The 14,522-nt window shown below is 32.9% G+C and overlaps 2 protein-coding genes across 2 annotated transcripts; both read left to right on the top strand.

Annotated features, from left to right (window-relative positions):
• The first annotated feature begins 3,121 nt into the window (after positions 1-3,121).
• LOC105156004 (Tetratricopeptide repeat (TPR)-like superfamily protein) lies at positions 3,122-4,808 on the top strand. The gene is made up of 3 exons (XM_011072015.3): positions 3,122-3,725; positions 4,162-4,334; positions 4,430-4,808. The coding sequence occupies exons 1-3, from the start codon at positions 3,201-3,203 to the stop codon at positions 4,569-4,571; spliced, it is 840 nt and encodes a 279-aa protein (XP_011070317.1). The 5' UTR covers positions 3,122-3,200; the 3' UTR covers positions 4,572-4,808.
• A 1,503-nt stretch (positions 4,809-6,311) lies between these two features.
• LOC105156003 (ER-based factor for assembly of V-ATPase) lies at positions 6,312-10,443 on the top strand. The gene is made up of 4 exons (XM_011072014.3): positions 6,312-6,806; positions 6,944-7,082; positions 9,731-9,816; positions 9,965-10,443. Exons 1-4 carry the CDS (start codon positions 6,498-6,500, stop codon positions 10,106-10,108), a joined length of 678 nt encoding a protein of 225 aa, XP_011070316.1. The 5' UTR covers positions 6,312-6,497; the 3' UTR covers positions 10,109-10,443.
• Positions 10,444-14,522: the final 4,079 nt, after the last annotated feature.

Genomic DNA, 14,522 nt, shown 5'->3' with positions numbered 1-14,522 from the left:
AACATGTGGTTAAACCATTTAATATTATGTGGTCTAGGACGACAATTTAATCGAAGGGATTGTATCTGGTTAGCCTGAAATACGATAAAATTAGGAAATTATAATGTGAAAGAAAATATATTTAAAATTAAATATGCTTTATTATATGATATGCCGCAATTTGCAACGTGAATGCATCTTCAGATGGGTACCCATTTTGGAAACGTCCATCAGTAGACAACAGTACTTTTCGTGTCCCTGTTCGTCCTAATTAAAGCCAAACTAAGCGTATTCAAAATGAGATGGATTGATCACAAATACATGAAAAGCAATAAATTTCAAACTGACAACAATTTCAACAAAATAAAGTTACTTCAAATCAACCAAATGTATCAATGTAAACTCGTAGACAATAAATGTTTTTTTAATACTTGATTGTATTCTTTTGATATGTAAAATTTTAAATTTATTAATAATTATAATTAATTAAATATTTACATTTATAATTAATAATTAATTAATTAACTAAAGAATAAACAATAACAATTTCAAAATGGAAATTAAATAAACCACTTGAAGTCGTCATTGGCGATGACGACGCAGCCAATGACGACTTCAACCTAATGACTTGTATTAAATTTGTTACTACCTACACAATTGTATTACTTTTGAATTTTCTTTTTAACACTAGTGATTATGGTGGGCCGTGATTTTTACGTATATATAATAAATATTTTTTTATATTTTAAAATTTATTTTAAATAAAAATAAATATATAAATTAGTATATTATATTAAAAAAAATACATAAAAGAAAATTAATTTATAAATTAGCGTGAAATTTATAATGTTAAATAAATTAGTTATGTTATCAGTTAAATGACATTTTTTATTTTACAAAAATTGGTGCAATGGTGTCATTAATCATCGTTTGTGAGTGTAGGGAGCCTTTTTTTTATATTAGTATAGATTAATAAATAAGTGGGAAAATACCATTTTTATTCCCATAAGTTAGGTCCATGTCACTTTTGGTATCATTCTTTATAAGATTAACACTTTTAGTCCTATAAATTACAAAAAATAGTACTTTTGATCCTAATGCACTTTTCTATTTACAATTTAACGATGTAGGTCAAGTGTCTAACACGTTGACGTTAAGTACTTTTTATTAGGAAAAAAAATTAGCCATTTTTTCAATAGTAGCATATGAGTGCTTCATTTAACCTACTTGATTCACTTGTAGAAGACATGATTCTTTGTGTTACTTCTACTAAGCTTCAACTTATAGAAACATGAGAAGGATATGATTCAATTTTTTATGTGAAAAAAGAGAAATCATAGTTTTTTGCCCTAATTTCCTTCAGGATTTCCCCCCTCAAATGTAGTATATTTCTTCCCAAAAACGGTCCCAAATTGGAAAATAAATTAATTTTCTTTTTGCCAAAAATATTTAACAATCACATACTAAATATATACTTTACACTATTAAATTATAGATAGGAAGTGGATGAAGATAAAATACACAAATTTTTGTAAGTTACGAATCTAAAATTACTGATATTATAATAAATAGAATTAAAAGTGAATCAGACCTAATTTATAATACCAAAAATAGTATTTCTCCTAAATAAGGCATGAGTTGTTGGTTTCGTGTAACCCGCGGAACGATTACATTAATAAATGAACATTAAAATAAAACTCAAATTCCATGTGGGGAGAAAAGTTAGAAAAGGAATGCACGTGAGGTCACGTGGGGGCATGGCTTGGACTTTGACCTGAAATGGGGAGAGTAATGAGTGAGTATGGGGGTAGCCGCAATGTGGGAGAATGTGCACAAAGCTTTATTAGAAAAGGGAGATGAACCTTAACGTGTGGTTCGCCCTTATTCCACCCCCACTCCCCATGCCCACCTCGCTCTCTCTTTTTCCTTGTTTTTCTTTCTACCTCACTCAACATTATTTATAGGGTTAATTGTAAATATAGTTTTGTAATTTGTCGCAAATCACGTTTTAGTTCTTTAACTTTACTAGTAAAGAGAAATGAAATAGGTAATTTTTTTACTAATACAGTTCTATAAATTATGAGTAAAGAAACTAATTGGAAAAAACTCAAGTTGGATGCATCGAAAATCTCCTAAGATCTAAGAGAAATTCAAAAGATAGTGCAAGACTATAGACATATGTTAATCCATATACTCATAAAATAGAAACTTTTAGCTAAAAGATGGATAAGATCCTCCTAAATATACACAAGGATTTTACGGATATGGAAACAAAAGTTGGAGATCTAAAGAGAAGTCAAAGGCAAAGCCTTGAGACATGCAGATCCAGATAAGAGCAGATTAGGGACGCTCTTGAAACAATATCCCTTCTACATCAGAAGGGAAAGGCAATGGAGATTCAAAAGACGAAGACAAAAGATGATATGATTCGAGAAGACATTAGCTCCATGAAATAATGAAAGTTATAAGGGCGGATCTATCAAATCTACTGGAATTGGCTGATTCAGTTTCTCAACTTAGGATTGTGGACTTAATTATCGATATAAGAATAATTCAGTTAAAGAAGATTTTTTTAACCTGCTATAAGTTAGTAATAAATCAATCGAAGATAAATATCAATTTTTATTCAAGTTTTTTTGTTAATATTAGCAAATTTAATGTATTTTAACTAATGAATGGATTTATTTATTAGACAAAAGCAAACTTTAAGAATACTAGATGTAATTTATTAAATTATAAAAAATTTATATATAATTATATCAAATTTTAAGAGAAGGGAGCGTAATTATTTCCGGTATAAATGAAGATAACTTAAATACATTTGGACGTTGAGTCCCCATGCACACACATTTCTTATACACTTAGCTCCGTACAATTAAGTAATGCCAACTTTTGTCCTTATGCGTCCACCTGGCTTGATGGCGCCGACACCAATTCACACTTTCTCCGTGACACGCCGGCTCGCACCTTCCACCTCACCCTATTCACGCCGTTTCCCCAGCCGCTGCCTCCACCCCTTCACGTGCACCACTGCACGTGGCGCTTTATGTTCTCCCCTGATGAGCAACTCAGTCAACGCATCCAACGGCCCATATTCAACCTCCCACACCTATATATCAGCACACTTTCCCTTCTCAAAATCACACTGAAAAGCACATCTGTTTCATTCGCTAATCTCTTCTGACATCTGAACTGAAAACGAAGAATCCAGATCGGCAGTAATGAAGTCTCTGCTTTGCCGTACAGGTTCCGGTCAAATTCCGGTCCAAACCCCTCTCATGCCCTCTTCACCTCGTCACTCTGTCTCCTTACCCTTCCAAGACTCCGCCGCCAGTGTGTTTTCCGGCCAGAAGAAGTCATCCCAGAGAGTCTCCCTGCATAAGGAAATGTCTCGCAGGAACATTCGCCGTTCATCGTCGGAATCCGACGTCATCCGGTTGGAGATGAGGACGTTAAGCAAGATGGGATCGAGATCTTTTACGACGCCACGGATACCGGAAGACGAGTTCGGAGATGGAATTCACGACAGGACGGGCTACACCGGAGATTTGCCTACGAGTGGGATGTCCTGGGAGGATGGGTTTCCTGGTGGAGGAATGAACAAGAACCGGAATCCCGGCGGCGGCAGTGGTGGAAATGGAAGCGATGCCGATCGGTCCAAGATCGGCTCTTACTATCAGGAGATGCTTAAGGTGGATCCCACGAACTCCCTGCTCTTGAGAAATTACGGCAAATACTTACACGAGGTATCAGCTAAACAGTTCAGATTGCACGAATCAAATGTGCTCCAACTTATAGTAGAAAACTATGATTTTCTTACTTTAGGATGGAAAATTCTTGTTCGGTTCAATTTGGTAGAACAAAGTAATCAGTAAAGCAAGTATATGATACTTGTTCGTGATTGGTCACTTTTTTTTAAAAATAAATTAATTATACGATAAATATATTACACTTACTAATCATAAACAGACTTGCTTGAACGATAGATCAATTACACGGCAAGTATATTACACTTACCAATTATATGTAAGACTTGCTTGCTTGTGATCGGTCACGATAGATCAAATTATACGGTAAGTATATTACACTTACCAAATAATTGATTTCGGATTTAACCAAGTTGAGGCTGGTCTAAAATTTCCCCTTTTTGATGCATTGTGATGAAGTGGTTTGTGTGTATAGGTGGAGGGAGATGTGGTGAAAGCCGAAGAGTATTACGGGAGGGCGATTCTGGCAAGCCCGGGTGACGGCGAGGTGCTTTCTCTGTACGGGAAGCTGATATGGGAGACGCAGAGAGATGAGGATAGAGCCAAATCTTACTTCAATCAAGCCCTTCATGCTTCCCCTAACGATTGGTACATATCATCATCATCTCTCTCTACACTTTTATCTAAAAATGAAGTCCCAACTTCTTAATTAACGTTGTTCTTCTTCTGCTCGACTTCGGCAGTATGGTCTGGGGATCATATGCCCATTTCTTGTGGGAAGCCGAGGGAGACGAAGACGAAGACGAAGACGATCAAGACGAAGAAAACAAGAGCGCAACTGAAGATAATGTAGTAACCGTTCCAGCAATGGTTGAAGCTTTCTAATAGTCATCACCCGGAAATTCCAGCCCGAACTCAACTCTGTCGAATTTGAACCAGTTATACAACATTTGCAATACACCCTCGGTGATTGATTTGGTTCGACCAAGTATGATCGGGTCAAAAGAACTAATTTCATGCATGATACATACATATATATTATGACTGCTGGTCTATATTCTTAACAACTAGGACCATGTTAAATGAGGTTAACTGAAAGAGAAAGTGTGGGTGGAGGAAGAAGTGGTGTATTTGTAAAGTGTTCTAGTATATATTCTGTATCTTTGAAGTTGATCTTGGTAATTCATGCTTATGCTTATGAATCTCTTAAGTACACTAGAAGAAATATAATCCGGAATGCAAAATGTTATCACATTTGTAAATTATAATAAATTTCTTTTTTTTTTATCACAAATGAAATATATAGATTAAAGAATTGAAATGAGTACGACCTTTATTCTATTCCTTAATTCTTCTTTTCACAATAATATTTGTGGATTTGACTAAATTAAAGGCAAAATCTTCTTGTATATCTTATTTAAAATTAGACTTGACTTGACTTCTTTACAAACTCCTGTCCGTATATTTCGAATTAAACGCTGTAGTCTTGATTTTGGATTTGGAATTTAGTTTGCCGTTTGGATTTTCTTGAAAATCTATTTAAAATTTTTATAACGTTGATTCGAGGGCTTAGCGCTTGTAAATCTAAATTGAACGCTATAATTTGTTGCGTACTTTCGACGAATGATTTGAAATCTCTAAAGCACTTCAATTTTGAAAAATTTTTGTCATTAATTTGATGACAAAGTATATATTAAAAGTATCAAACAAATTGCATTTTTTATTACCACAGTTTAGGGCATTTTGTAGCCGTAGCACAATGCTTTATCAGTTTCACAAAAATTTGTATTATATAAACGAAAACTTGTGCAAGTTAGGTATGGCCGTTAAGTTTTGGATGAAAATAGACACGTGAATCGACCGTAGCCGTTACGGACAACTAAACAGTTAACAACACTGGCAATGAGTTCTAGAGCGAAACAGATAGTTGTTAAGCTATTTTTTTTTTGTAATTTTGAGTATTTTTTTAGCTCTTTAACCAAAAACACTACCTCCACACTTGTATAGTCATTTAGATGCTTTGGACAAAATTAAAAATCAGGGTTTGGGATTATTCAACTGATTTAAAAGCCACGTGCATTCATTTTCTTATTTCCATCCAAAAGTTATCGACGATACCTAACTTGCATACTTTTCTATTATCATGGTACTATTTTTGTCACGCTGAAAGTATGGCACTACGGCTCCAAATTGATCTAAAGTGTGGCATCGCTCTTAAAAAATCAATTAAACTAATTATTTACACTTGAGAATTATTAATTCAGTAAATTCAAAAAATAAATAGTAAACTGATAATTAATATAATATTTGACAATTATCATTATTTAATTGGATGAAGAATTAATTTATCTGCAAATGTGCCCTCAAGACTCGTTCAAAAATATATACTTGAAAATGTAATTTTCAAAGTGAAGGAGTCACCAAAATTAAATCAAATTTGGTTCAAACAAAATGTAAACTAATTGTTCTGGATTTGGGAATATTGGGCAGGCATTTACTCTCACATAATGGACCAGGAATTGATTTTTAACTTTGTCACAATCCGAGCCTGCTTTCAATGATGAAAACAAATACTAAGCCCATCCATGAGCTTCCATCCTCTTCCATTTGTGGGCTTGTGTAATCTTTTCCTTTTCCGGCCGAAACTTTCACCCTCAATTTATGGACAAGAAAGCAAGCACGGAGCGTATGCGGAACCATGTAGATGGGTCTGAGATTGAGTTTGAATTCGATAAGGAGGTGTTTGTTTTAATGCCCCTTGGATTTCTATAGGCCGTTTTCAGTCTGGCAAGAACCTTTTCAATAACCAAAATGGTTTCCGAGACCGGCGACACTGTTTCCGGCAATTTCTCAACCATTGCACCAGCCACCGTTACCGGTGGCGGTCTGATCATATCAATTACCGATACCATCCGTTCATTCCTCACCACGGCCTCCACAGATTCGCGCCTGCCAGAAGATCTCAGGGACCTTTCGTCCTCACTTATTATGCACTCGACAGTGCCCTATAAATCCCTCAAAACTATCTGGTTCGGATCCGAATGTGATACTCGGCCCGATGTATCCTCTCTGCTTTCCGGTTCTACTTTTGTTTTTACTAGTCCTAAGCCCCGGGAGAAGGTGATTTCGATTATTGTTAGAGAACAACTGGTTGTAGTTTGGGTCTTCAACATTCCAATTGTTGTAAAGACTTTCTTCATCTGGGTTTATATGTTCTAATTGAATTTCATTTTCTTTTTTGCTTGTTTGTTTGCTAGAGTGAGGAGTTGAAATTGAGGTTAAAAAAGCTAGAGGAAGCTGTTGAGAGGAAGGCATATGAAGAGTTGGTGAAGGACATTACTCCTAGAAAGGGTGTGGAAGAGCCTTTTTCTTCATACAAGGATCAATTAGGCTTCGGTAAGCATTTTGTGTGGTTTATTCTTTTTTTCAGCATTGTATCATATACTTTTATGTTTTTTCATATGCACTTTGTCTGGTATTTGCGAACTTACTTTTTGAAATTTAGATACCAGAATGAAACCTTTTTGCTATATTGTTCTTAAAGGAAACTACCAAATGGTTATATGAAATGTTGCTCAATTACAGTGACAATTTTAGGATTAGTGATTTGCTGTAGGTCAATTTGAGGTATAAATTGCATGGGACATGTATGTCGTTCGGAGATTTTATGTAAGTTAGGACCGTAGGTCATTTCTATGTTCTTAAAAACTTCCAAATGTCGATATAAACTTTGCTCAATTACAGCAATAATTTCTAATTCACAGTACAAGGAAAGGATTAGTGATTTGCTGTAGTTCAATTTGAGGTATCAGTTGCATGGAACATGTATATCGATTTGGAGATTTTATGTAAGTAGAACTTAAGCTGAGTGGACTAGAACACGCAGAGATTGGTGATGATGCATCCCTCTGTTATGATGAGCTACAAGTTTGCTGTAAGAAATTTGCTGTGGTGGATTTTAATGTTGTGTTGTTTAATTGTCTATGTTTCCCAATGTTTAAAGGTTGAGTGTTTGATTCAGTGGAAAGCTATCGAGAAAGGTAGTTTTGGAAACTTGGCCGGTTTGTTGGTATTTTCATTTAAAGTTTTCAGTTTCCAATGGAAATATGTGTTTTCAATCTTTTATAGACTTTCGTGTAAAATGAGCATGTGTTTGAATTAGTTATGAAGTTGTGTTTTATATTGAACTATGGTGTCAAATCAATATATTTTCAATGAAAATACGTATAGATAAACATATTTTCACAATAAATACTGTTTAAGAAATTGAAAACTGGAAATGAAAATTATAGATAACCACAAAAGCTTCTAAAGTTACAAGAGCAGAGATGACTGATATAAACAGCTGAAAAGCCAATTTCTAATAATTAAGGATGGAGAGGTAAATCTTTGATGCAAGTGTGGATATCAATTGGCTATCATAAGGGGAATTTCTACACGAGGACCTCATTGGAATAGCATAATTACACTTTTCTTTCTTCAATTTGAGAATTGCACCTAGACCTCTTTCAAAATTCTGCATTTGTAAGTTAAACAGGACTTGTGATACTCTCACTATTCCTTGATTCATAAAATTAAGAAACAAGAATTAAATAAGATATTTATTAAATGATCATTCTGCCTCTAGCATATGCTCACAATGTTTTATGTTTTCGGAGCATGAATTTGTTGTGTACATATTAAAGAGACCCTTTTTAAGATTTTTTTCAATATTTTGAGACAATATTTGGAGGACTTGATTTTGGAAAATATCTACAACTTTAAGATGAATGGTCAGAATATATATATCTTTAATTTAAATATTCATAGTTTCATCGTGCAGACACTTAAACTGTACGTATAATATAAGTCTAATTATGGCGTGATTTGCCTATCTAATGCTAAGAAGTTTCTTTATAAAGTTTATATTTCTATAAGGGTGTTTGTAATATTCTTACTTATAGAGGTGTGTTGTGATCTGGAAATAATGGATGTATATGTGATATCTATGATAGAACTTGTTTTATAATATAAAAATACATATTTTAACTTTTTTCTATATAAGAATTATTGAGGCTATCAATAAATTTGTCTGCAATAGTTATTACACTGTTTGTACATACTACAGAAACAATCACATAAGGTTAGTGTTAGTGACTTACTGTGAAATTTGTATGTTAGGTTTATTCTAAATAACTTATATTGCAGCACTAAAATGGCTTTTTAGGATTTGTTGTTTGTTGTGATCTTAAAAATTATATTAGTGTTTACTATTTCCACATTATATCTGTAGACATTTTTCTTTTTACCTTTTATTCTACAATACTAGAACTAGAAATGTTTAACTGAGACATTTTTATGCAATAGATGCAAGAATGGTTATAACCTTTCTCTCGTATATTTGAGCACACAAAGACCAAAACTCTACCAAAACTGACTTATTTTCATCTCTAGTTGGTGTAATTCAAAGTAGTATTTTGTTATTTTTATCCCCTTAGACATTTACATTTATGTTCCTGCAGGTTTGAAAGCATAACCATCTGATCAGTAAAAGATACGAATCCTTGGGTGAAGGAAAAATTGGAAGTTCATTTAAGTTTTATTGACATTAGCAATTTTCCTTCAAAACCTCGTGGCAAGGTGCTATTGTAAGTAGAGCATTTTTAGAAAGGTCTAGGTTAAATTTTTAAAATTCAAGGGGATAAAGTATAATTTCACTATCATTTTCAGAAGAGGTCAGTTTTTAAAATTCAAGGGGATAAAATGTAATTTCGCTATGTTAGAGGGATCTAGGTGTAATTAATCCTTATTTTTAAGTTATCATTATTCTTAATGCTTGATATTTGCTTTTCTATTGCATTATTCGTTTCGGAATAGGTACCTGTTTAAACCCAACAAACTCAGCGTTTCTTTGTCTATGCCCTGGTTTGATCCATTTTGGATAACCTAAAGGTTATCCGTTGCCATTTTCTTGTCAATTCTCCTTCAATGCATTCCGTCTTATTTCTGTCGGGTATATTGTTATGAACATGACTTGAGATCAAGAGTATCTTTATTGTTTACAGGATTACATGTCGTGGTTACAATGTTCACTGGGTACTTACTTGGATATGCAGCATTCAGAGCCTTGTTTAGCCACAGTCCTGCTATGGTAACTTCTGCAAAACAACCATATTTTTCTTTATATTCACAAACTTAGAAGCTGCAGAAGAAGATCCCCACCCATGTACTTTACTCTAATTATGTATAGTCTACACTATAAGCTAATTTGATGGTATATTGCTGGTCTTTAATATTAGAGCGCTGCTGGAGGCATCCTTGGTTTGGTTGGTGCCATGCTGGTCGAGACACTTCTGTTCATAGTTAGATCTTCTAACCAAGATCACCGATCCTCTTCTCCCACTTCCCCTTCTTCCACTTTGAGGATAAAGAAGGATCAATAGGCGCCGAATTACGAAGTTTATGATTTATGTATTTTACAGAAGAGAAGTGGAGAATAAAGTATTGTTCTTGGAGGATTAAAAGAGATGAGCATATATGTTGGTAATTGCAGTAGTGAAAATTGTTTACATGCCCAAGTAACTAGTCTTTCCCAGTTTGCTGATAGGATCTGTTCTTATTGAGGTGTAAGTCATTATTGTAAACTGAATATCTGTAAGTTAAATGTAACTAGAAATCCTATGAACAGGAGTCAGACTCCAAGGAAGGTTGGACGATGTGATGTCATACCTTCAAGGACCTGTGTTCGATTGGAACGTGATATTTTTGTATTGCTATCTGATTGATAGTTGTAGAATAAGAATCATAGAACACACTAAGCTGCAGTTTCATAGACCATACAAAGACAGAACTTTATGTTTAGTTAAAAGACAGCAATGATGTCATTACACCCCCCCCCCCCCATATCCATATGTATACAATCTAAAATTGTATGGATTTGAGAGGGCTGAAAGTTCTTTAGGTTCCATAAAACCTGTCTGGTGGCATTTTAATACCACTTTGGGGTGTGGTGGCGTTAATCCTCTAAAAGACCAAAAAAAAACAAAAAAAATGGTATTTTTAGTCTCTGCCTTTAAGAGTTAACAGAAGTAGTCATGTGATAAGGGCAAATGTCCATAGGAAGTGGTCACAAGTTGTCGAGCTGTTGTTATTTTAATCAAATTAGATTGAATCCATAGCATTTATGCTCACAGAGGGCTAAAACTTCTTTCTGTAACCTTTGGAACATAGTGGTTGGTCAAATAAAAAATAATTTTCTATGTCGAGCAACGGAGCAAAGTGTGGTTTTAAATATTAAAGCATAGATGTGTAGTCCATATTGAGAACCGATACTTAATTTTATATCCTAAACTAAGGCCAGAAGATGGTAGACAGATGGACCGTATTCATATGAAAATTGGGAGCCTAAATGTTCACACAGATATTCACCTAGTTTTTGGTGGCATGAACCGTTGCTAGACTGTTACTCATAGTAGCGGACTCTCCTGATTAATAGTTGATTGCGATCAGTCGTGTTGGACACTAGTCTAAATCCAGTTGAAAATTAACCTAAAGAGTCACATACAAATCATCGAAAATGACAATGAATTAATTTGGAATTAATTCTAGAAGATGTAAATAATTAGATTATTTATACATGGAATGATCCATTGGATGGATAACTCAAGATTAAATTAATTTAATTGTGCTTGTCTTAATTGATAAATTACATTTATTAATTAGGGATATTTGGGCTTGTCTTTGATTGGATTAAATGACAATAGGCCTAATCTAGTTTGGATTTTATTGAATTTATTTTAATTTAATTCATTGAATATTTTGGATTTATTTTAATTTATTTAAAAGGAAGCTCGGTCCACTAAATTAGAACCCATCGGCTAAAAGGTTGACTTCCAAGAAAGGAAGGGAGGAGTCCACTTTGAAACTTGAAATGATTGAAAGTGCAACTCTATCATATACGGTCCTCATCTATATAGTATGATTCAATCATACCATGTAGAAGGGAGCTTGCCTTGTGGGCTTGATTGCAATTTATCTAGACACACTTTCATTCTCCCATACAAGCGATATATATATATATATATATATGATCATATACACCATAACTCATAAGACAACTCTAACTCTACAAGCCAAAAAATCAGTTGTCCCTATCTCCATCTCTATCTCATTTGTTCCCTTACTCTCTTTGATCTCGGATCAAGTGTAGAGTCGTATAAAATTATAATAAAGAGAATACTCTAACTCATAGTGTAATTCTTTTCTACCATCTTCTTCCAAATAGATTTTGATTTTCTCTAATGAGGAGATCAAAATCGCTCTTCCCTCAGTGTGATGTAAATCATTTCTAGATGACTTCTATTTTGGAGTCTTAGGTAAACAAATCAGATATAGCCTTTGTCGATTGAAACAAAACAAAAGAGGTAATAGCTATTTACCTTACGTGCTTCCTTCTATTCATTTATATTATATATAGCCGTATATGTGTGGACATATGTTTTTATTATAATCCTCACATTATATTGAACTCTCGAGAACCACTAACAGTACACCCCCTGGTGGAATTGAAATTTTAAATACGATTATTGCTTTCTCATTCTCCCCTTTTTCGTGCTTCTGCGGCGCATCCCCTTCCCTTATCACCGAGGCAACTTCAAAGAAAACCTATATTTGTTCAACAAAGAAGCACTTAACAAACAGACATCATCACAAGGGATCAAACAATCAAAAAAACGTCCTTTACACCAGTATATTAAAAAAATTGATAAAAAATATAAATAGTCATATTTTATTGATGTAATAATTTTGAATATATAAAAATGTATCTATACATACATGCATATGTATATATGTGTGTGTTAACCAAAGTTTTAGATCGTCTTCCTGCAAACTACCCTTTCTCTCGTCTCCTCACTCATGTTCTAATTTTATTTCGAGATGCAATTATTATGAATTTAAATTCAACATTTCTTTTTTTAAAATAATATATTAATTAATAAATAATTCTTTCTTTTTACAAAAAGGAAAAGTAATAGGATTTCCTGAAATGGGAGACAGTGAATTAAAAATGAAAAATAAATTAGGGATCGTAATGTATCTGTATTTTTATAAGGATAAAATGCATTTATTTAGTCCACTATTTATTATGTTAATAAAAAGTTGTTAGGGTAGGTGAATAGTTAATTATATAAAGAATAATTTGCAACGAGCTTTTTTTAAACTTGATATATATATATATGTATATATTTGGATGCATGAGGATTGAAATGATTATAAATATTTTCTCGTTATTTGAAATATTATAAATATTAATAATATTTGATGATAATATGTAATCCTTACATAGTGCTCTGGATTCTCACTTTTTCATTTACTGTATTTTTTTTTTTTTGATAAAAATTGAGAACATATAAAGGTTCTGGAGACGGCGAATGAAAAATTTTGAAAAATTATATATAAAAAAAGTGTCCACGTAGTCAATAAAAATTTAAAAACTTTCTAAAAGTAAAATTATAATTTATAGTTTATAATAATATTTTAGCCAATCCATCATAAAAATTGATAAAAACCGAACAAGGACTAACGGATGAATTAGGTCTCGGACGACCATTAGTACTAGGAGGTATTGGTAATTTTCTCGAATAACAGAAATTGTATTTATAGTTATATCAAATCTAAAGAGAGCTCGATATAATTTGCCGTTATGTAAAAGATTGAGTTAATATTACATTGTAATATCTTGGAAATTTTAATTCAATCTGATTATTTGTTCTAATTATATGATAAGTATAATACACTTAATATATAATTTAATAGAGAAATCAACTATATGACAAAAATATCATATTTTGTATATAATTGATTAATTTAAATTTAAGCAAGAATTTTTGGTTCGTCTAACATTTCATGGTCATCCACTCATTCTATTTCATCATGACGAGAATTCAAGATGCATAGTGGATCGAGCTGGACAAACCCAATTTAAAATCGAATTGAACCAATAAAAAAATAAATCGATCTTGAGCCAAAATTTTTCAAATTGATTCATATCGATTTTGAACCGACTCAATCCACTGTGCAGCTTGAGCGAGGATCATCATCCAATGAGTAGAACTCTTTTAATCTTCCTCCACTGAATTGCGCAATCAATCCAAAAGATTCTAACTTAGCTTCGACCTTAAGCTAAAGAGGGCCCAAATACTTGCTTCCTACTTACTCTACCTTTATAAAAACTTATATACTATTGCCAAGTCCAAGCCTCAAATCACGGAACAAAGAAAAGTATAGAGTAAAAATATAAAAATATTTTGGTGATTTTATTTTTTTTAGGGATAATTACACTTCTCTTTCTTGAAATTTGATGTAGTTATACATAAATCTCTTGTGGTTTGAAAAATTACATCTAGCATCCTTGAGGTTTGCTTCCGTCTAATAAAAAGGTCCGTATATTAGTTAAAATTTACTAAATTTGGTTATATTAATAAAAAAAATTGAATGAAAATTGATATTTATCCTCGATTGATTTATTATATGTCAAATATTTTTTTTCGATTAAACTACTCCCATAATGGTGAAAATATATCTCCTCAATATGTATTAACTCATGGAGCCGTATGAGGTTAATTTGATCATAAGCTAATTTATTTGACCTGTAATAAAGTTTTCTTTCTAACTTTTTGTTAATATTAACAAATTTGATAAATTTTAACTAATAGAGGAACCTATTTGTTAGGTAGAAGCAAACTTCAAGAGTTTTTATATGTAATTTCCCAAACTACAGAGAATTTACATGTAATTACACCAAACTTCAGGGAAGGAGAATGTAATTATTCCTATTTTTTATTGTAATATCCTAAG

This window comes from Sesamum indicum, linkage group LG2 (assembly GCF_026168435.1).
Source record: "Sesamum indicum cultivar Baizhima isolate 11 linkage group LG2, ASM2616843v1, whole genome shotgun sequence".
NCBI classification, from domain to species: Eukaryota; Viridiplantae; Streptophyta; class Magnoliopsida; order Lamiales; family Pedaliaceae; genus Sesamum; species Sesamum indicum.
Note: the sequence above shows the minus strand (reverse complement) of the source record. Positions and strands in the feature narration are given on the sequence as shown.

Coding starts and splice junctions, on each gene's coding strand:
- LOC105156004 (XM_011072015.3), top strand. CDS start 3,201: ATGAAGTCTCTGCTTTGCCGTACAGGTTCCGGTCAAATTCCGGTCCAA. Junction 3,726..4,161: donor ACGGCAAATACTTACACGAG/GTATCAGCTAAA, acceptor TTGTGTGTATAG/GTGGAGGGAGATGTGGTGAA. Junction 4,335..4,429: donor CATGCTTCCCCTAACGATTG/GTACATATCATC, acceptor CGACTTCGGCAG/TATGGTCTGGGGATCATATG.
- LOC105156003 (XM_011072014.3), top strand. CDS start 6,498: ATGGTTTCCGAGACCGGCGACACTGTTTCCGGCAATTTCTCAACCATT. Junction 6,807..6,943: donor GTCCTAAGCCCCGGGAGAAG/GTGATTTCGATT, acceptor TTTGTTTGCTAG/AGTGAGGAGTTGAAATTGAG. Junction 9,817..9,964: donor TTAGCCACAGTCCTGCTATG/GTAACTTCTGCA, acceptor CTTTAATATTAG/AGCGCTGCTGGAGGCATCCT.